This window comes from Passer montanus, unplaced genomic scaffold (assembly GCF_014805655.1).
Source record: "Passer montanus isolate IOZ18808 unplaced genomic scaffold, ASM1480565v1 scaffold2, whole genome shotgun sequence".
Lineage (NCBI taxonomy): Eukaryota > Metazoa > Chordata > Aves > Passeriformes > Passeridae > Passer > Passer montanus.
Genome location: NW_024366591.1, coordinates 3,380,922 through 3,403,951, shown reverse-complemented (window position 1 = coordinate 3,403,951; position 23,030 = coordinate 3,380,922). Strand labels below are relative to the sequence as shown.

The 23,030-nt window shown below is 37.6% G+C and overlaps 1 protein-coding gene across 2 annotated transcripts in view; it reads left to right on the top strand.

Moving 5' to 3' along the window:
- USH1C (USH1 protein network component harmonin) overlaps nucleotides 1-21,826 on the top strand; it is a 46,139-nt gene extending 24,313 nt beyond the window's left edge. The window contains exons 16-26 of one of the 2 annotated variants that reach the window (XM_039707712.1): nucleotides 2,563-2,715; nucleotides 3,081-3,197; nucleotides 5,193-5,441; nucleotides 9,033-9,152; nucleotides 16,605-16,646; nucleotides 16,958-17,011; nucleotides 17,135-17,234; nucleotides 18,589-18,698; nucleotides 19,400-19,455; nucleotides 20,340-20,459; nucleotides 21,196-21,826. In XM_039707712.1, the coding sequence (XP_039563646.1) occupies nucleotides 2,563-2,715; nucleotides 3,081-3,197; nucleotides 5,193-5,441; nucleotides 9,033-9,152; nucleotides 16,605-16,646; nucleotides 16,958-17,011; nucleotides 17,135-17,234; nucleotides 18,589-18,698; nucleotides 19,400-19,455; nucleotides 20,340-20,439 (1,101 nt within the window). In that variant the 3' untranslated portion in view covers nucleotides 20,440-20,459; nucleotides 21,196-21,826. The remainder of the gene's footprint in view (nucleotides 1-2,562; nucleotides 2,716-3,080; nucleotides 3,198-5,192; nucleotides 5,442-9,032; nucleotides 9,153-16,604; nucleotides 16,647-16,957; nucleotides 17,012-17,134; nucleotides 17,235-18,588; nucleotides 18,699-19,399; nucleotides 19,456-20,339; nucleotides 20,460-21,195) is intronic. The other variant, XM_039707713.1, reaches the window with a different exon arrangement.
- Nucleotides 21,827-23,030: the final 1,204 nt, after the last annotated feature.

Here is a 23,030-nt window from a genome sequence, read left to right as displayed (position 1 = left end):
TATAACAATACTTGGCAGGTTTTCATTACAGGTGGGCAGTGCATGTCCTCATGTTCTCCAATCGTGTATATAAAAACAGTAGAGACAAAAATTATCTGATTATAGCTTTGCAAATCTCCCTGTAAGAGGAGTGCTGAAGGCAAAAGGCTTTTAGGCATATACATATCAGCAAAAAAAAAAAAAAAAAAATTAAAAAGACGCTTTTAGGCATATAGATATCAGCAAAAAAAAAAAAAAGTTAACAATCTTTAAGCTGATAGAATACTTCTGTACAGAATACTGCTGAAGTATTGCAATTTCAATTTATGAGAGTTTCAAATAATATTTTATACTTGCTGTTGCTTCCTTCTCTTTATTTCTTGCAATTTATGTATATTAGCCATGTTATAGGGGGATTGCTGTTGTGTTGTGTGCTTTAGTGGGTGGGTTTTTGGTAACTAACTGTGATAAAAGTGTCATGAAGATTTGGTGTGTGTATCTGGCAAGAACTCAAGGATTCGGAGGAGGTCAGGATTGTTTCTGACAGATGAAGTATCTCTGTCACTGTTTAGGACTATTGCTTTGACCTTCTGTGTGCCCAGGATATACCTGTTCCCCTTAAAACAGATTAGGAGAAGATGGTGCATTCCAATAGCTTTTTGTACTGCTAGTGCTAAATCATCATGGATCTGTAACCTGTGTGAAAGCCAGGGCAGTTAGGATTTTTATCTGAAAATTATAGATGTATACTGTGGAAACTCTTCACACAAAGAGGGTAAATTTTGTGTTGCTGCTGACAACTGTAGTTCAGAGAATGCCCAAATACCTCTTCATATACTAATGATCTTAACACAATTCCTGTTGAACTTTACCATACTGTGTGCACTGGAAACTTGAAAAGTTTTATTTTTAATCATTTGCTTTTGGCAGTGATGAATTTTTATCCTACTCCCTATTGCTAATGATTTTTTGTTTGTTTCAAAACCAAAATTTCACTCTGTACTAAAAATATCTATAATAGGAAGTAAACTGAATCCATGGGGAAAATTGTAGGAAAGGATGAATCATCCTGTTGTATCTGAATGTTGCGAGTTCAGCTAAGACAGTCAGATATATGTTCATGTTCTAGAAGACTTTGGCTTTTGTACTGCCTAGAGTGCCTTTGAATTTGGTGGTTCTTCAAATGTTGATACCTAGCAAGTTGACCTGCCTGATGTTAATCTAGCAGACAGTATTAAATGTATCTTTGAATTTTTAAGAGGATGATACTGGCAATTGTTGTTAAGGTGAAAACTAATTAGCCCTGAATAAAACAGACCACAGAATTAGGCTTATGTTAAAACATAAGTGTGAAAATCTAGATTTTTTTAGTTAAGCTTTATCTCCAATGTTTTTGGGGCTCCTTTTCCCCCTGCTCCCCTCCCTAAAACACCATCACCACGTAACCATGAAGCAATAGACCACATCCCACTGAACTCAGCAGTACAAAGTTCAGTTAACTGCTTGACTGGGGGAATTGGCTTCTGTAGCTGCCAGGGAAAATGTCTGTTCTCCAAGGCTTTGTTATCAATATTAACGTGCAAAAAGTGAAAGGAAGACAAACAATGCAATTTAATGTGAAGCAGTTCGTGGTGGTTTTGGGAATTCAAAGCAAGAAAAGTCAATAGCTGATGATGATGGGAAAGCAGAAAATCAAACCTGAAGCACACCCTTTCTGGCTGGGGAAGTAATTGTCAATAAGTGCTCACCTGCTCCTCTGTTTTACTTTTCATAAATAAAAGGAGAACATGGCATTTGCAAAATGAACCAAGTCCTACCTGTGCAAATGTGAAAGGGTAGCAGAAAATGTGACATCACTAAGGAAGAAATAAGGAGCAGTGTGTGTTTTGAAGACAACGGAAACAGAGGCTTCCAAAAGACTATGTAGCTTTTCCCCTTGTTTGTATCCTACATCCAAAATTTTAGAGTCACTTTGTGCTGTATTATTTAACTCATCTGAGCAGATTTTACTCAGTGTTTGTAGGAGCTGCATGGTCTTTGCGATGCACTGTTCCTTCTTGGAAGCAACTCACTTTCTACACTGATCTAAACCTTTCCTTTGTAATTCCTTATTTCAGTTTTATTAGGGGATGCAATAATTATTCTAGGGCATATGCATGAAGCTGTTGTATGCATGGACTATGCACATCTACCTATACATGAGCATCTGTCACCTGAAAGTAATCGTTCATATATTTATACATAAATGCCAAAACAAGAGAGATGGAAAATCAAGACCCAACCAGAACTGTCTGAATATGCACTTTTGTAATGGGCCTGTGTGCCCTAAAGTTGTAACTTTGCAGAGGAACAAAAAAGTTGAATTCTCTTATCTCATCCAGCTTATGTTAGTGGGGCACAAGCCCTCCAAAGTTTACTTTCCTGCAAATTTCTGTGTAAGTGAACTTTGGATTTTCTTTTAAAAAACCATCTCCATACTTGCATAGACTGTAATTAATTTTTCAAGGCAGACACTCATGTAACAAGATCACAGTTCGTGGTGGTTTTAGTGATGTAAAAATTTTTGTCACAAAACCTTCCCAGAAGGGGAAAGAAAGAAAGAAGTCAAAAAGTGATAGTTTTTGTGAACAGAAGAAGAATAAAAAGGAAATGGAGTTTGAGCAAAAACTTGCCAAGGAGAAAGAAGGAATGCTGGAGAAAGAAAAACAATTGAAAATAAATCGTCTTGTGCAAGAGGTATGTTGTGATTTATCAAGTGCAAAGCTATATTGAAAGAAAATTAGATGGATTTTTAGTGGAATTATCATAGCAGGACATTTGTTTAATTATTTCAAAGATAATGAAATTTTAAAAACTGTTTTACTGCAAAATGCTGTTGCCACATTTTCTTATTTCTGCTCAGCTTTTGCTTAAACAAGGGTATCTCTGCAGTTGTGTCCATGTGTAGTGATGAATTTACTGAAAAACAGCAAAATAAGGAATCCTTAAAATTATCATTATTATTTTAAAAACTATCTTAGGTGGCATTTCATACTTTTGAAATATATTTGTCTTATGACCATACCTATAACCTTTTCTAATGCACCAATGTTATGGTCAAGGTATCTGAGACAGAACGAGAAGACCTGGAAGAATCAGAAAAGGTGCAGCACTGGGTGGAAAGACTTTGTCAAACACGATTAGAACAGATCTCCTCTGTGGAGAATGAGTCTCCTGAGGTAAAATTATAGCTTTTCCATATATTGCATGATGTCTACATAAATGAAAATTGTCTCCTAAAAGCAACAGGTGAAAAAATCTGTCTTTGTCTTTCCCACATCAGTCCATTCTCAGAGACAGGGGAAAAAGTCAATAATTGATGACTTACAATCTATAGAATTTGTTTTTCCTACAGTTCATGGCAATTTAAACATTATTTTAATGAACTGATTGTATATTGTCCTATATAACTCTATTATCACCACTAAATTAACAGTTTTATGAAATATTTGGGCTAGGTGGGACATGCTGCCAGTAACAAAAGCTAGATCCAGCTATATTTATTAGTATCATGTGAATACAAGATCATTGATGATGAGCTCTTGGAAGCTTTGTTGTATTGTGTGAAATAAAGGAACAGGATAAGAAAATTACAAAAAGATACGAAACTCACAAGGACTAGGGTTTGGGCTTGTGCTTTAAGTAGTCCCCTTTAATCAGGGGAGCTGCAGAAAGTGATTGTTCCTTGGAGCCTGATGGTTCTAGATGTGCAGTGAGGCTTTCCCACCATCCCGTTGCTCTGGCTGTCTTCCAAGGAAAGCCACTTCCAAGAGGAATGCTGCAATCTACTGAGCTCCCATGGGATCCCCGAGAAACTGCAACCACAAAAGGGTCCTTGGGGAATGCTCTTGCATGATTTTCCTTCAGGTCAGCTGGAGCAGCTCTGAAAAAAGCAGCTGATCTTTTGTTCCTCATGGCCCTAGGCTCAGATCCATGTGGTTTTTCAGTGCAGGTCTTTAGTGGAATGATTATGCAGAGGTTTTCTCTCACTATCCAAACTTGGCAGCCTGTGTTCTGCTAGAACTTTGTCCCCCTTTGTAAAGTAAGAAGGAAAATTACAAACACTGTTGTATTTTCAGAGCTCAACCTGAATTTAAGGGTCTGGATTTAAGACCCACACTCTGTTGTGTTTGTTCCATCAATTTTTCCATTACGTCTACAAACCTACCCAAGCAGTTAAAACATGTAAAACACAAAACCTGAATGCTCCTGAGGAGTAAATAATGCAGCTGAAAGGTATTCAGGTACTACAGGTTGGAGCTGTTTCTTGGGAACAAGAGCAGTCGAGATGTCCTCTGCCAAACAAATAGCAATTTTTCAACACAAAGAGGTGAGCATGTTAGATAAGAAGAATGTGAAAAGTGTTATCCAATTGAGGGACATGTTGCCATGTTAGAGTAAGATGAATGTGTCTGTCAGACAGCTTATCTATGTAAGGTTTCCTCAGCTGAGTCTACAAAATAGCAAAATGACTGAATTTTCTCAGATACTTCAGCTGGATCACTGATAAAAGAAATGTTAAGCATATGTAGACTCTAATCTCCCAGTCATCCTTATTTTTTTGGATGAGCTGCTCATTGCATTCTGAAGTTTAGTACCCCACTAGATCTGGTGTGGATTAATATAAATTATAAGATTTCAAGCCCCTTGTGGATTAACATAAATTATCTCAAGCCCCTTGAGGTTCTGAATTTAATAGCACATTAAATTTTTGTTTTCATAGCTGCTCAAGCTTAGTTTCCTTTCTTGTACTCATGTGTGGTTATGTTTACACAACTTTAACCCCTTTCCCTTTTTTAACAGCATAGAATCTCAAGGCCTGTCTTTGATTATTTTCCTTCAAATAACCACCTTTGTGAGGAGTAATTCTTGCTTCCTCCTCGTAAGGAAGGAGGAAACTGAAAACTTCATGCTTCATGCCACTGGGGTTTTGTGGAGTTTATTTTGTCCACCCCCTTACCCCAGTAGCTGCTGTCACACCACTCCCATTTTTCTTTTCAAACTGGAATCCCAAGGAGTGCTTTTGGACAGGCTTTCAGAGACGAAAACATTTGTGTATATTCTGTGTGGGAGAAGCAAAGACCTTCCTGTGGAGGAGCAGTTGGGCTGAGTGGTGTTCTAGGGCTGCCCATTCTTTGGAAGTGTTGAGGCAGTTTCTGCTCTGTCACCCATAGCCTGTGAGTGGGCGTCCTTCTGCCCCTCCCTCTGCCACCTCGATGCGGCGCTTTGCCGGGGGCCTGCAGCTGCACACCACGGATCTCGATGACATCAACTTAGATGAAGTTGACAAACCCAAACAGCGCGCGCCGCCGCCTCCGCCGCCACCGCCTCCCCCCATTGTTACCCCAGCACCACCAGCTCAGCCATCTCCTGCCTCAAATGTTCCACGAGGTCCAGCCCTGTTGGTAACACCAGCTTCCCAGGTGACCTCGGGATCTGTTTGGTTGCTTGCTCCTTTATCATTCCCCTGCGTGCCTCCCTGCCCTGATGCATCACCATCTTTGTCCACTGGACCTATCCTTCTGCCTCTGGCAATGTTAAAAGAGGGAATGGGGTGGATTCTTCATTTTTTTCAATAGTGAATGCAGGCCAGAGGTAGTTTCATTTTAACATTTTTTAAATGTAAATCAGGAGAAATATGCTCTCCTGCTTGCATACCTTGTAACCCTATTAGCTGCAGGTGTACTAAGCAGAATGTATCAGTTTAAAGAAAAAGATTGTTTGGATTTGAGTGATTAAAGACTTTTTTTTTAAAAAGCAATCACAGGCAGCAGATTATTTCATTGTTAAATTTGAGAAAAGTATCCCTGCAGTGAAAATGACTTGTAGAAGTGCTTGAAATGTGTCATCAAATTGCTTTGTTAGGTGAGAAGAGTGGACAAAGAAGATTGGCTTAAAGTCAAAAGGTCAAACTTTTAAAAGGTCAAAACTGTGTAAAACAAAAAAGCAAGAGCTGATAACTTGGTTTGACTTTTTGCACTTTGAGAAAATATTGACTTTCTCATTTCAATCTGAGTTCAAAAGAGGATCAAATAAAAGAAATCCTGTGCCAAATCTCGCTTTAGGAAAGAAATGGCAGCTGACTCATCATAATTCCCTTTGCTAAGCACTGTAGAGAGAGTCATGTACTTGTTCCTTTGGCAAAAGCTGCTTACTTGTTTCAAGCAGCAGAAGAGGATCCCATATGGTCACTTCTTTCCTACACAGTTTTCTGCATGGGTTGACTGACTGCACTGTTGAGTTTTGGGGGTTTTGCATGTTTGCTAAAGAGTCTCTGTATTTGCATGAATTTCCTTAGGTGGGGAAGAATATGCAAATTTATTCCTTTTTGGTGGAAACTGGCAGATTCTCTTTCTGTGAATAATTGCCCCAATGTGACCCATGAATGATTGGTAAACTTATGTGGACCTCTGATAGTGTTTGATCTATGTGGTTCATACATTTTGAGTGCCAAGAATGTGCTAGATCTACTGAAATGGAAATATCATGCCATGTTATGGATAACAGGTCTCCCAAGTTATTTGCAAAATAAAAATGATGTGAAATGACACAAGTGTACAAAATACCTGTGTTGAGAGGAGAAATACACTCTTCTAAAGAGGACAGAGACTATTCAGACAGAAGGAGTAATATAGGAACTTATCCGTCATAGCCATATATAACGGATATAGCTATATAGCCATAATATAGCCATACTTATCCGACCCCAAATCAATATAATCTAATATCTGTTTCTGGCAGTTTGTCACTGCTGGCTGTGTTAAAAATAATTGCCATACTTATCTGACCCCAAATCAATATAATCTAATATCTGTTTCTGGCAGTTTGTCACTGCTAGCTGTGTTAGAGAAAGTAAATTAATAATTAAGAAAAATATGTTAGGTAACAATAATATACAATAAATAACCTAGTCTTTGAAATTAATGTCAGTTTTCACTGAATGTAATTACTGTATATGAGGAAATAACTAGGCTCTTAGTAAAATTAATTGAGCCAAAGCTGCTTTGTTTATAAACAGATAATTCAATATATTTCATGTCGTTTCAGAAATGGAAGAAAAATCCAAAGCTTGACAATTTATTCTTGCTACCTTTTACAAAGTCTGTTTTTAAGCCCACAGATAAGCAAAAGCAGTGCATTTGCGTGGCTGTGGATTAAAGATCTTGTGTAATGCCTGCTAAAGCCAAAAAGACAACTGTAGTTGTCCCATAAGTTCATTTAATATTACTCAAGCTGGTAAATCTTCTCCACATTGCTCCATTTTTGGTTTTAACTCAGATAAATTAATTTCCAATTCAGCTTGAACAAAACCTGACAAAAGGAATAAAATCCTGTCAGAGACAGTCTTGAGAACTAGCTGTTAAAATATCTGGTATAAATTGTCTGTTTCTGAAAAAAAATATTATTAGCTTTACACTTTATATGAACCCAGTACTAAGTGTGTTGCTGTTTAGGTTGTAAGAAACACCTCCCACGTTGGCAAAGCGTCCCCTGTGTCAAGCAACCCGCTGGTATGTCACAAGCTGTTTATCATGGCTGTGGTTTCATGAACTTCCCATGTAGTGCTAATGACAAGGAATTGCCAAGGGTTTCACTCTGCAGGGATAATTTATTTAAAATTCAGCACATGGAATGATTTGTGTTGATACATTGCTGTGCTGAAAGCGCAAGTGGTGGAAGTGACTCCTAATGGTCCAGGGATTTTGCATTTCAAGAGTTTAGCAAAATGCAGTCAATTTCTGCATGTTGCAAATGTCTGTATGTTCTTCCATCAAAGCAAAAATTGCTAGGTTCAAACTACCTTTTAAATATAATGGGTGCTAATATGCAAATTTCATCTCAGAACCACCATTTGTTTGGTATCTTTGCACTGATTTTGAGCCAGAATGATCAGACATCCATTCTGCACTCTAGAAAAATCTGTTGCTAAATTGTGCAACTCCAGAAGAAAAAATCCAGTTCCAGTGCAGTTTAACACATTGGTATCTGTGAATCTGTTGATTCTGATGCATGTAAGTTCAGTGTTTAATGATACAATGTATTTTGCAGAGTGGAACAGCATTAGTTGAGTGATATCCACAGGGACTTTAAAATATCTGATTCAAACTTTAAAAAAAAATTATTTAAGAAAGGAAAGGATGGGGGAAATAAGCCCACAAGGGAAAAAACACATGCACATGCACAAAAAATAACAAACAAAAAACCAAATCCAAAAAGTGCCTTAACCCATTTGTTGGAAGCAGATAAATAATTTCAGAGGTTACAGCTTGTACCATAAGAATGATCTCTGGAATACATCACATTTCCTATGAGAAACATTGGGAAAAGTGTCCCAAGAGTTGCTGGGCCTAAGTCAGAAACTGAACCCACAGGGCTCAGTTTTGAACTCTTTTCTTGAATAAAACTGTGCTTGATGTCAGTGGGAGTTTTGGCTGAGTGAGAAGTGTAGGATTGGACTAGGACATGCTGAATGATGAGTTCTCAGATGTCTCTGGGTATCTCTACTTTGTGGAGTCAAGGGCAGGGAATTAACCTAATAAATCCTTGCTGTTAAATCAAGATAATTTAACTTGAAATTCCTTATGGAAAGCTGTTTGCTGCAGCCCTGCTGAATTTCATCTTAAAATATTTATTTAGCCATGGATTAGTTAACATCTTATTTTGGGTTCACTGTGTTCTTACACTCAACCTTAGGAGTTTTGGTTTTTTTCCTCTAACTTCTCATTCAGTTTGTTGCCTTTACAGGAAAAATGCCAAAAGCAGGGCTGGGATTTTTCCATAATCTTGCTGGTGAAGCCAGAATTTAGGTGAAAAGCTACTACTTGGATATAAGGGAAATTGCGTTTTGGTTTGTTGACTTTGTAAGCCTTAGTTAAAATAATTCTGTCAGCTCTGTTTTGTATTAGTGCCGTTAAACTCATTATGATAAACCACTTGAATTGAGGAGTGTTGGTGAAATGATGGATTCGCACAATTAGGTTGTAAACTGTAATTTTCTTAAATTAACTCCATAGCAACTTGCTCCAAGTCCACCTACCCAGCGTCATCCAGGGGTACCAATAGTCTCTAAACCAGTTATGCTGCATCCTGACCCAAACTTCGTGGTCAGGCCAACAATCAAATCAGAGGCCCTGGTAAGCCTTTTAATATCCTTTTTCTGAGTGCTCCAGTACTGTGGGGGTTTGGTTTTGATATTGTTCTTTGAGATGTCCTCAAAGAATCAATCTTTGTCCCAATTCTTGCTAACTAAAATTCCTGTATATTTTCAAGCATTCACTAATGGTAAGTACAAAACAGTATTTTTCCATTATTTTTCCAAGGTGGAAAAGCCACTGTTAATGACAGTTTTTGTAGAGGTGCATAATTCCAGAGCAGTGTAAAGCCCTAGAATTTGTACATCTTATTTCTCATTTATTCAGATGCTGGGTTTTATTTTTATAAATTCTGAATTCATCAGAAATGAAATAATAAAAAATAATTCAATGACCTTTTTCCTTTGTAAACAGTCATGAACATACTTGAAAGATATATGCCTCATTATATAACTGATTATCTATATATATATATATAAAATATAAATATATCTTTTAATTTCCAGAGGGGAAAAAAGTGTGTCATTATATCAGACTCTAAAATACTAGTCATTCAGAGTTACTGCAAAATCCACTCACAATCAGCTTCTTTTTCTTATTTCTTTTCCATTTCTGTTTCAAATGCAAGTGAAGGGGAAAGTCAGAGGCTAAACATTTTAGGACCAACAGTGTAGCATCCTTGGGAATCATAGTTTATGAGGAAAGTGAGCCAAGGCGTACTGAGCAAAAACAAAGGAGAATTATTGCTCAGACAGGTGATAACTCCCAGCTGACAGTCCTTGAAATTCACCTAAAATAGCTGGTGAACTAGTCGGTAGTGTTTATTCTTGAGGGTCATCATGACTTAAGCTGTTTGTATTAGAGTTCTGTGTTTGTTGCATGCATGTGTGTTGGTACATGCATATATGCATTTGTAAGATAGTAAGTGATAGAAAACCAATCAAATTTGTGTTGTATTTATTTAATTAAAAGCTATTTCTGGCAGTAAGTTATGTGCACAATATTCCTAGCTGTGTTTCATTAAAACATGATGGATTACTTTGTCATTTTTTGCTTTAATAATTTAGATACTCTTGCTTCTTTATTTTCCCCTGTTACACTTGGAACAAATTTAAGTGATACTTAGAAACCACTTTTCACACAGAGCCAGAGTCATCTTGAAGCTTCTACATTATAAATGAATTGAATGGTAATTGGAAGTAGTTTTAATAAGTTGGCTAAAAAAAGGCAAGTACATGAGCTAAAAATAATTTCAGATCCCTCCAGTGGAGATGTTTCCTTCAGTTGGAGCTCTCATTTTGATTGTGTTCAGTAATTTAACATCTCCAAGCAACATGAAGTCCCTTTGGGCAGGAATGAACAAAGTCATAATCTGCAATTAGTATCATTTAGCTCTTGAAAAAGTGTATATATGTGAACTAATTTGCAAAATGAATAATACCTTTATGTGTGATCAAACAGTCTTGGTACAAATTTTAAAAGGCTGACTACATACAATTATTTTAAAAAACTGGCAACAAGATCCACCTCCATGGGAAATGTCTTATGATTTGTTATGCATGCATGCACATTTTCCAAATCACAAGTCTGCTAAAATCTTTCAGATTCAATCATCTTCCTTCCCAAACTGCCTTATATTAGTTGGAAGATCAAAATTTCCTTGGGAGCAATATTCTGGTAGGATTTTGAGAGAAAGATCAGTCTGTAAATTGCTTTGATAGACCTTATACCTCATACTTCCATTGATGACTTAATGCAGTAAAGGGTATTTATTCATCCTCACTGCAATGAAGCCACAAGTGGTATGTGAAGTAAAACCAGCATGGATACTTAAGAGGGAGATTACCCCTATTAGATAAAAAAACAAAAGGCCAGTGTAAGACAAACCAAACAAGACAGTGCCTGCCTGTCTCCAGAGTTCTGTAAGAATTATAATTAGAGCTCATGCAAAAGGGGAGAGGGGTTTGACTGGTTGCTATGTGTGGGTTTGTGGCTGTGTGTTGAAGTTCATTGTTCAGATACAGGACCAGTTCCACTTCTCCTAGTGGAAGAGAGTATCACCAAAGACAACACACCATTTGCTGTCTGGTTTCCCATCTTCCTAGATTTCACACACGTTATGGAACTCCAGCTTTTGTGTCTTAATTTGACATAATGCACACCACTTTTTCTGCCTTGTTTTTACCTGACTTGAACTTTCCTGAGTACCAAGCTCAAGAAACTGAGATTGATGGATTTATTTGACTCAAGCAGCTAATCCAGTTGGCCTATGTTCAGTCAACTGGCTAGTAAGATGAAAAAAGTGTGTGCTTAAGAATAAAATAGGCATGCAAGAATGGGTAAAAGTCTCCTGTTTCCTGGAAGGTAGCTGGACCAGATAATCTCTGTTGTGACTTAAGTAATTTTATTAATCAAATTTAGGTCAGAATTACCAGGTCTTTTAACAATTGATGAAAATGAAATTTTTTTCACTTATAAATGGGGAAATGTGGCCTTGAATGCTGAAGGCTGCTCTGAGTCAAAATCAGGGTGAGCTGTACTAGAGTGAACTGGAATGCACTCATGGCAAAGCCAATTAAATTGTGGCTCAGAGAACAGGAGGGGACTGTTATGATTTAGTGGTGAGATTGTCATGGATGCAAAACCACCATGAACCTAAGTCTCTGTTCTCCCATCTATCAAAAACATCCTGTTGTGTGAGTTACAAAGCTCTGGCTAGAAAAGATTTTTTCTCCGTTATTTGTTTGCAGCTGGATGAAGATTTTCTGAAAAGAAAAAATATTTAAGTTTTCCTCCAATTTACAAGATTTGAAGCCTGGTTCTGCAGAAATGAAGTAAAGACAGGTGCTTAGATACCTTGTGGCAAGATGGGGGAGGACTGGAAATTTCAGTTAGTATTGTTTATAGCCATACCAAAACAATCTGTGTTGAAAATATATATATATATTTTTTTTAGAGCGGTTCTAAAGAGATTTGTGGAAAATCTTTCCAAACTTGCCCACCAGTCCTCCAAGACAAAAACTTCCAGTTTGTATTAATTAAACATAAATCACATTTTATTAACTCAGGAATATATTTTTTCCAAGTAATGGTAGGACTGTAGGACACTGAGAGGAACATTAGTAAAACTGGTATATAGTAATTGGTTTCAAAGCAAACTGAATTTGAAAACGTAGATGCTAGAGTTTGGTCTGTAGAAAGTTTTTTCTTATTTCAGAAAACTCGAATATGTTGTCTGATTTGCTACATTTGTTTTCAGCAGAGGCTGGGGAACTGTCAGTAGTGTTTTGTATAATAATAACATGGGGGTTAGCCCATCTCATTTTTGAAAATTTTTGTAGACTAAGAAGATATTCTGTATTTTAAATTATTACAAACTACTGCATACCATTTTGTCAGAATAGTGGAAGTGACAGAAAAACAGAATGAATATGAAATTTAAGACCTTGAAGCCAAACACGATAAAATTAAATCAATTTAATAATAGAATTCACCTCTTCAGTATAGGAAATACTTGGAAGGAAAGAAAACCTTAAATGCATAAGCATATTTTTACCATGACTTTTCAATACTTTGGAAATCATTGTCTACCATTTTGTCCATGTTTAAGATTAGGGGTTTTTTAATTTTTTTTTTTTTCTAATGGATGAGAGACCCAAGCACTGTTTTGTAGAACTGAGTTGTAAAAACAGTCATGGAAAATATTTTTAAGAAATCTTGTGGTATGGAAATGTGCATTATTTGTGTAATTTCTCTAGAATTCTTTCCACTTTACATTCAGTACTGTTTCACTCTGTGTGTTCTCTCATTTTGAAATTATACAGGGAACAAGCCCTAACAAGTCCAAGTATGATTCAGTCCCTAGGAGAGCAAAATAAGCAGTAAGATAATTTATGAGTAGGTGATGCTTATTTACAGCAAAAAGTTAACACCTGGTTTGGCAATTTTCTTTCTTTTGCAGCCACAAGAGATGTTTAAAAGGATGGTGGTTTACAATTCATCATTTAGATCTAACAAAAAACAAGTAAAATAACATTTTCCGTATTTTGTGTGGTATTTCTTGTTTGACTGATCATAGATTTAAAACTTTCCTTTCTAGTTCTGTTGCTCAGTTTCTAAAACAGAAGATGCAAGACAGCCCTCGTGCATGAAAACTGCTAGTCTTTCTAAGCTTAAAGTGTGTGCCTGTGGCTCCAACAAGGCTAGGCAGAAGAATGAGAATAAACCCTTCAGGCTGAACCATCTGTAATTCCCTATATGGTTAAGTGCAACCTTTAAGATAGTTGAACACTAATAAATGATCTGATATTCTGAAGATTTCCTTGTTTCTTTTAGTGTCCAGCTGCAGTGCTTTCAGTGATAAAATACTTTATCAGATTGACATAGAGCTGTCATCATAACATAGTTACTGCTAGGAAATTAGAGGAACTGATGGTGGAAAGCCTTGTTCATTCAGCCTTCCTGTATTGTGTAGGATTTTCCTGCTGCATTTTTACTTTTGTTGCTTTCCTGTCATAATGATGAAGTTTTCGTCTCTTCATCTTTGGTTAGCTGGTGATTCAATAGATGGCTCCTTGAAGAAGTGAACTTTATGCTAAACTTCACTGCTGTAAAATGTGCCAGTTTCTGTACAAAACCCCTTTGGTAGTGCAAGCTAAGTTAGATGCACTGACATTACCTGAAAAGTTGGCACGCAGTACTGAGCTCACAGTGTCAGATTTTGAGCAGTAAAACATTAAGATTAATAACTTTTTCTTCTTTTAAGCAGTTTCAATCTATATCTAGAAGGGATAACTGACTGAAAAAGATCCAGCTTTGAGATTATTTGCCAGTAAATGCCAGTATGCTCTGAATACGTAACAATTGTGTTCTCAAAAGAGGTGGTTTTTTGAAAAGTTTGTTATTTCTGATCGTGAGTTTCCCTTTCAATTATCTGTTGTTTTTGTTGCTTGGGGTTTGTTTGTTTGTTTGTGGTTTGTTGTTGTTATTTCTGGTCTCAATTGCTCTTGACTATTGTTGTTAGAAACCAGTGAAGCAGTATCATTAGTATAAGTGCTTGTGTTTTGGAGGTTATTTTTTCTTTAAATAGCAACTTCAGCTTTCACCTGGAAGTCCAGACAGAGTTGCTTCAGAGCAATCAAATATTTTAGTGTTCCATTTTAAAATTATGATCAGTCCTCTGAACATTTTGTAAGTCAAGAAGGTATTTGAATGCTCTTAACTCTTTCACCTGAAACGTCCTGAGTGGTGGGAGGGTAGGCTTAGGACTGTGCTTTCCACTTACTGTTCCTTGGTTCATTCATCCCTGCTTGGATATGGAGTGAATTTGTGGTGTCCATTTCAGGGAAGATTTATTACAGTTCAGTAATGTCTTCTTTCTGTCTTAGCAATATTTGTACATTATTGGATCCAGATTATATCTCTGATACATAGTGACATGAACCCAAGGGGAGAACAGTTTAGGTTGAATATTTTGAAATGGTTTTTCACCCCCAGGGTGGTTGGGCACTGGAAGAGGCTCCAAGAGGCACCAGCCTGACAGCTCAAGAAATGTTTGGACAGTGCCCTCAGGTGCATGGTGTCACTTTGTGCAGGCCAGGAGTTGGACTTGGTGATCCTTGTGGGTTCCTTCCAACTCAGGATATTCTATGTTTCTATGACTTTTGCTTGCAGATTGTTTTTTTGGTGATATTTTTGTGTGTGTGTGTTTGCTTTTGTGGAGTTTTTTTGTTTTTTTCCTGTTTAAAGATTATTTTCCCAGGGAAGCTTCCTTCAAGGGCAACATCTGTTTTTCATGAGGACAACCTGGGACAAAGAGTTCACTGACTCCCTTTAGATTACATAATGACTTATTGACTTGGCTGAGATTGGAGTTCTTTTCTCTAAATTAGTTGCTCCAAACCCATAGATATCTACTTGAGTCATGATTCCAAAAGGCAGTACTAATTCAATTATTCAAAGTATTAATTGTTTAGGTAGCTTTCATTGTAACATGTTTGTCTTATGGTTTAGTTAAATGGTTCATAATATTAACACACTTAGTGAAATAATGATTGATTGAAGCTTTTCCCCCAGGATGAAATTCTGCCCTTGCTGATGTCTGTGATGAAATTCCCATTTATCTGGTTAACAAATATAATGCAAATGTAACAAACTTCATGTAACGCAGTTCTGTTGTGGCTGAGATCAGAACCCAGAAGGTTCATAGTCACATCAAAATTAGGCAACCAAAGGAGGTGATAAAGAGTATAGCAGAGGCGGTATTTGTATTTTCTGCTGCAACTTTGCTATTTAACAGGCAGCCCTGAAATACACCACAGGAATCTTAAGCTGTGTGTTTGATTTACAAGTGGAAAAATGCTTAGGTGACTCTGACAGTGGAATAGTCTTTGTTGTCAAATAGATGCAGTAGAAAAGAGGCAATAATGAATATATCAAGCTTGATCATGCACTGAACCACTGGTCTGTGTAAGGTATTGGCTTGCCTGCTGTGTCTGCAAAGGGTTGTGTGGTTCTGTGTTCCCCTGTCACCAGATTACTGCAGCTTGAGGCCACAAGAGTGGGAGCTAGGTGCCTCAGTAAAGATTTTGTTAAGTTCTGAAGTCCTTACTTTAGCATGCTGGGTAGGTGCAGAGCTTTCATAAATCCCCAGCACTGGCCATACGGTCTTACCCAGTAGCTACTAATCCTCCTCCAGAAACTGCACTCAAACACCACTGACTCCTGACTGCTGGTGCAGGAACTCCCATCTTGCAGAAAAGGTAACTCCTGCTTTTCCCTGCAGTCTTGGTCTGAGAGGGGTTAACCACTACGCTTTGTGGGTCCTCTCAAAGCTTAAAAATCTTGCTGTGCCTAACTGTGGTATCGTCTTCTGCATTTCAGACATACCCTGAAAAAACTTTTATGTCCTCCACAGAACCATATGAAAACAAAAATCATATTGTTGTCTTGAAAATTGTCTAACAAATTGTTGTCCTGCATTTGCTTGTGGTATGGAGCCAACTCCCTGAAAACTCTACATCAAGAGGGAGAGAAGGGGGCTGAAAAGGAATCCTAAAACCCAGACAGTGGAGGATAGTGTTGTTGACAGGTGAATTGGAGCCTGTCATTTCTACCTGTTACAATCCAACATGTTGATAATCCCAAGAAATGTTGCTCCAAACAGTGTGGCAGAACATATCTGCCTATGGTGCTTTCAGGATTTGTTTTTGTTCTGTCAGGTGTAGAGAGGAGCTATGGAGCTGACAGGTGGTAAATGCTTCCTCAGAAATGCTCCATTATATGACCAACTCAAATATTTGATCTGTCATGAGGTTTTGAAATGTCTTCTGACTGTCAGGATGGACTCTTTGCTGTCTCTCTGGGTTTTCTTCAATTTCTGTCTTCTTTCATAGCTTACAGAATTACATGTACTCTCACTAATAAATAAGACAGAATTTGTATGTTAAGTGTGTGAGTTGCTGGTTTTGCAATTAAATATAATTTTATTCTCAGGGCTTCCAGAAGTATGTGGAAGATTTTGATCCATATTCAATGGTAAGGAGATAATTTAAACATGACACATTGTTTAATATGAAATACTTTTGAAAAAAGCCAAATCCTTAATTTTGAGGGCTGGGAGTAGGTAAGATTCTTGCTTGTTGCTTTTCTGGGTCTTGTGTATTTGTCTTTTCTGGTCATGTTGAACAGGAGTATTCTTAGAAGAAAAGGTGATGTGGTGTTCTGATCTCCCTCTTACGCTATTTTAGAGGGGAGAAAGGTCCCTTTTCCCCCAGAAATTACATAGATCAGCCTAATTGTTTTGTGTTTTCAAAGTGGAAATGATTAATTGTTATATCTTTTCACAGTTTACCCCAGACCAGATTATAGGAAAAGATGTACGGCTATTACGAATAAAAAAGGTAATTACTATGTTGGTTGATTGATATTTAAAAGGTTTATGTACTGGGAAGAAGGAAAGATTAAGCTCCTGTTAATGGCAAAAATTAACAGATTTTTCTGAACTAGAACTGTTCTTTTCATAGGAAGGATCACTGGACCTTGCAGTCGAGGGAGGAATTGATTCTCCAATTGGAAAAATAGTTGTGTCTGCCATCTACGAGGACGGTGCTGCAGACAAACATGGTGAGCAACAATGGGGAATTTGAATGCTGCTGAAAAGTGTTTCCTTACACTGGCTGAGAATGGTTGGCTGACTTCATAGCCTGGTACTGAAAGGCTCACTTAGATTGCCCAAGGACCCAAGTTCTGTCTCAAGTTTAAGGGCAGCCCACATGTGTTGCTTAAATTAATAATTATGTGAAATTTATAAAAACCAACACCTGATTCTCTGTTATATTCTTTAGTCAAAGAATGTGTTCTCCATTATTTCACAATTTCCAAGCAATGACATTTGTAATACTTCCACATGCAAAGCAATTACCTGACAATAGCTACACTACACTGCTTTGTTTTGTTCTTTATGTTACTTTAAATAGTAATTTGTCTAGTAAGCAGCTGGCTGTTAAAAACCCAACTAAAACCCAACTCCTAAAACCCAACTAATGGCCAGGGCCACTGAAGCTTAGCTCTTGAAGGCACAAAAACATGCTCACCAACACATCTGGGCTTTGCACCTGGTGGGAAGTATCTGCCATCCTTTCCTTGAGAACTCTTGTGATGACCAGGTCAGCAGAGAGGGCAATATTCCCTTACACTGTCTGCTGTCCTTGTCCCAGCCTGCACCTACGTTCAAGTGAAAACATTGCTGTGAAAACATTTCAGTTATTTGATATCCTCAGTGCTCTTTTTCAGCCCTTCACTCTTTTTAGAATCTCTCATAACTAAGGCTGTCCTCTTACCATCCTCTTCAAATCCAGTTTCAGTTAATTGGTTGTGCTTCATTCCAGACCAGCAAGTCAAAATAAGTTCTAAGGAGCAAACACTGCACATACACTTGCAAAGAAATTATCGTCATGGAAACCCTTGAGAAATGTCACTTTATTCCTTCAGGAATTTAATTACTTTTGCCATTTTTATAGAATAATGGAATTTTTTGTGTTGGAAGAGACCTTACAAATCATCTCATTCCAAGCCCCTGACATGGGCTGGAACACCCTACCCTAGACCAGGTTGCCCAAAAGCCCCATCCAACCTGGCCTTGAACATTTCCCCAGGGGATGGGGCATAGTAGTAACATTCTACACTCACTCACAGTTTTTAAGCTGTATAGCTGGATTACCCAAACAGGCAAACTGTAGAAAATCACACTGAACTAATTTCTTACTGGTCATGATCAATAAGAGATTAGTTTGTCTCTGCCATGCTTAAAAATCCTTTTGTGTTTGCCTGTAGCAAGCTTCCTACCATTTTTAGTGCAGACCTTCATATCCAGTGAGAACACTTTTCATTGTAGTCATTACTGCAAAATATGGCACAGAAAAGGCTCCTAGCATTTTGTTTTGCTTATGTGTATTTGACACATTTGTCTTTTCCCCAGGAGGCATAGTGAAAGGGGATGAAATACTGGCTGTAAATGGCAAGATATTAATTGACAGCAAGCTGGCAGAAGCACAGGCAACTCTAGCAAAAGCTTGGAACATGGGTGGGGTAAGTAACCTGGAATACTACTTCATTCTACCTACAGAGCTTATATGAGAGCTCCTTCTCTATCATGACTTTGTCATGTCAACACAAACAAGGTTGCAAACATCAGAAGTAGTAGGTACATCAGGTACTCCCAAAGTAAGCTAAAATCTGCAGAAGATGCTGGTATGTAGCATCTCTAAAAACCATGCGTGTAATTTATTGGGAAATTTCATGGCATTTAGCCACATGTCAAGATTGATATTTAAACACATTACCTTCGGAGTGTTTATAGTACATTTACATGTAGCATCACTCTTGGATATTGAAAATTACTTGCAAGCTGATTGGAATTTTCTGATAATAGCTTATATTTGAGTTCTTGATGTACAAGCAACATTGCCCTTCAGCTACAGTGAGTGTTTCCACAGCAAGAACTGTTCTCATTGCTCAGAGGACAAATACAGGATGATTCTTAGAATAACTTTTTTTAAAATCTTGTTGCAACAGTAGATCTTTCTTTAGTTTCAAACTATAACTCAAACAGCTCAATGTTAAAGTGGTCTTCCTATAAGTTTTTAATAGAGACCTTGCTCCTTCTCCCTGTGGTTTTCCAGGAATAGATTACCTCCCAGATTCTCCATTTGACATTCCACGGTGGTCCACTGGCCACTTCTAAAAGCAGTATTTAGCAGCAGATGTTTGCCTCTGCTTTTCTTTTTCAGGACTGGATTGACTTAGTCATTGCAGCATCACCTCCGAAAGAATATGATGATGAAATGTAAGTGCATAAGCTTTTTTCCCTGGGGATTAAAAGCTGAGTAACAATATGTCAAACATTTTTCAAGTATCTTCTTCTTCTTATGGCCTATATAACCTCCTGCATTACATGGTTGCTAATTTGATAGTTATAAGTAACTGTCATGCATTACAGCAGTGGTTCCCAGACTGCAAAATTGTGATTCTCAGAACTGGTTGTACGTGACTACACGCTCATACTTTCAGTTTAAAGTTTGAGGATTTAGGGTTTGTTGTTGTTTTTTTTTTTTAGAAGTTACACTTAACTTCAGTCTGAGTCATTTACTATATTCCCATAGATCATAATTTAGGGAAACAAATCCCTGTAAACATTCTGCATCACAACCAGACATTCAATTCTATTGTTTGGTTTGGTTTTGTTTGTTGTTGTTTTTTTTAAATTAGATTGCAGTTATTGTTCTTGTCTAAGCAAGCTTATATAATATTTTCAAAAGAGAATAAGGGATTTGGGTGTCTTGGCAATGCTCACAGCATCCTTGTTTTAAAGATAATCAGCACAGGTGTGAAACAGTAGAATCTACAGCTACAAGTACGATAGAGGTATGAAGTCATACAGCTTGTTTTACTTTCGACAAACAGTTTCAAGAGTGAGACACGTTTTCTAGTTTGATTGAAGGAGATCTGAAGATATCCTTACTGGCAAGTAAGATGGTAGAGCAAGGTTTTGTAGTTATTATTAACCTGGGCTCTTGCTCTATGCACAGTACTGGAGTATCACTTGCTGTGAATCAGTTTTACTGCCTAACACCAACTGTAGATTAATGTGAAATTTTGTTTAATGCCTGTGCCTAAACTAATGGGCGAGGAAATAACTGTTATTTTTGGTTTTATATTTTGTATATTTAGCCCTACCATTCCCTCATCAGCAGTCAGCCCCACCACACACAGAAAGGTTTTTGAAGGCAGTGCACCTGTGTACAGACAAGGATATCTCCTGCAGCTGTAGCCACTGCAGTGACCCTCATGGTGAATAGCACACCTGGCTTAACATGACTGGCCATTGTGAACCTGTGTTATTTTTTCAGCATGAGCCTGCCTGTGCATTGCTTGCCATCCTTACTTTTGTTCCTGGCATGCAGCTGGAGTGTTCTTTGGGCTTTTGCCATGCCTGTGCTACTAAAACATAAGTGTTTAGTTTCTACTTCATAAAGTCCCTCAGAGATCCTCTGCAGAATTGGTTTATCACCTGCCAGACTATTAAATAAATAGGCCCTCTCTAAACAAGTAGGATTAACCTAAGGTGTTTTCCTTATCTGTGGACCACTGCTGTGGCTTTCTGAGTTCATCAGTATAAAAGCAACTATAAATTATTTTCTTGTGAAGGCTTGTCCAAAGAACAAGTTTCCATTTGGATTATTCACAGTGTGCCTGTAAACAAGTATTCATGAGTGTTTGGTTTCGGTGAAGTTTGCCTCTGTTATTCTGTCATCTACTTTTACAATGGGTTTGTTCTGAAATTATCCTTGTCTCTGAGACTGTTTACTCTGTATGGTTTCTCTGTGGCTGTAATCACTGTAAGAACAGTCATAGATCTCTAGAACTACCAAGGTAAGATTTCTTGTTGCATGTGCGTCTTCTCAATTATTACTTATAATACAAATCAAAACTACTTAAGATCCAGTTTAAAAACTGTGCTCTCTAGAAAGATTAAAAGTTGCATGAGAGCTAACAACATGTTTCTCACTATCTTTTTTCCCCCCAGGACATTTTTTTAAGGAAGACTACAACTCTTGAAATGGAATCTCTTCTCAGAAGAAACCTGCTGCTCAGTAAATTAACAGGAAATCAATAACCACATGAAATGGATTTTTATTGACTGACCTGTAAATTGAACTAGAGACATCAGATTCTTCAGATAATTTGAGTAATTTATTATCATTCTATAGACATACAGCAAAACTTTTTTTGCACGATGATCGAAAAGAACTGCTGACCAGCATAGTTCAGACTGTGAGCGCTCAATCTCTTTTTGCTATTTTGAGGGGCCAAATTTTGCAAACCATCTTTGTTTTCCTGGAAATAGACTCTAAAATGACAAATGAAGATAGAACACAGATGTCTGTTCCCACATGCAACACTTGTGAATACACATTCACAGGCCAGTTTGGGTGTGAAAAGAATTATATTTTTACTTCCTAGATAGTGATTTTCATGGGAAAATGGGAAAGTACACAGGTAACTTTGGTTCTCATATTCTTGTAGCTTTCTTAATGTCCATTTTTGTTGTCTCAGTTGTGACAGTTTTTTGACCATGAAAACCCTGCTGGTGAAAGAACTGGGAATACCAGGAATGCAAGCATTATAATAAAATCATTTTGATTGTGTTGCTCATAGAGTATAGAAAATCTTCTGTACCAGCACAGTAAATAACTAGCAAGTAGCTCAGATAAAATCATTATGTGCAGTCACATCCATACTCCCGAGTATTTGTATTGTTGGCAAAAATTCCTCCCTCATATAGTCACGGGTGGGAAATTTGAGTGTGATTCACAGTCTGCTGTTTTGTACTTTGTTCTCAGTGAGCCTATATATGTGACTAAACTGTGCAGGAAGCCACCAAGTGTAACTTTCTGCTCTTGATGACTCTGTGCCTTAGGTTTGTGTAAATTCCTCAAGACCATAACATTGATACTAGCTTGGTTTCAAGTATTATTACAGTTGTAGATTTAGTAATTATGTTATAGAGATACCTCGTAAGAAGTGTCATTGTCTTTTCCCTTTCTTGTACCTGCCAGTTTGTGTTCTGTTTTTCATGTTTTGTTTAGATTTTTCTTACCTGTTCTACAGGAGAGAGACAGTTCATTGGCATATCAAATTCCCACTGAAGTCTTGCCTTTTCAAGGTTTGGAAGCCCTCCTCCTCTCCAGCACATAAAAATAACAATTACATTCCTGAGAACTCTGTCCTTATATGCAGATGCTTACTTATGTTGACTTTCTTTATTTGTAGTATTCTTCCAGTATGCCAATTAATGTGTGTGGCAGGGTATAAATGTTAGAATATTTAAAATGTTTAATTCTCACAACTAATCCAGAAATAAAATTGCATTTGCCAAATGGAAGAAGTCTAGTTTCCTAATTTTTTCTGAGTTTGTATGTCATAGTAATAGTTTTTCTGCTAAAGTACAGAGATTTCTGAGTTTTTCTTCAATAACAGACCCACTTGGAAGAGACTGCCACCCTTGTGGAATTGATAATTCACGCTGCACAGGAGGGGATTTTCCCTTGGCTGAGCTGCAATAACCTTTACAGAGGTTTTGGGGGCAAATCTGGTCATTTGATAGCTGGCAAGCTACAGTGTATTTTTTTTTTTGCTAGGTCTTAGGCCACCCAGGCCTGTGGACTTCCTAACCACAAACTAATATAAATGCTGAACGCATGAAGATCAGCACCAGAAGGAAATTGCAGCAGGATGTACTCCTCCTGCTGCTTTGGTTCCCAGTTGCCTACATACTGCAGCCATCTGGACCATATGACAATGCATCAGAGAGATGAGTGGTGCTATCCAATGCTCTCCCAAGGGCTGCTCAGATGTTTG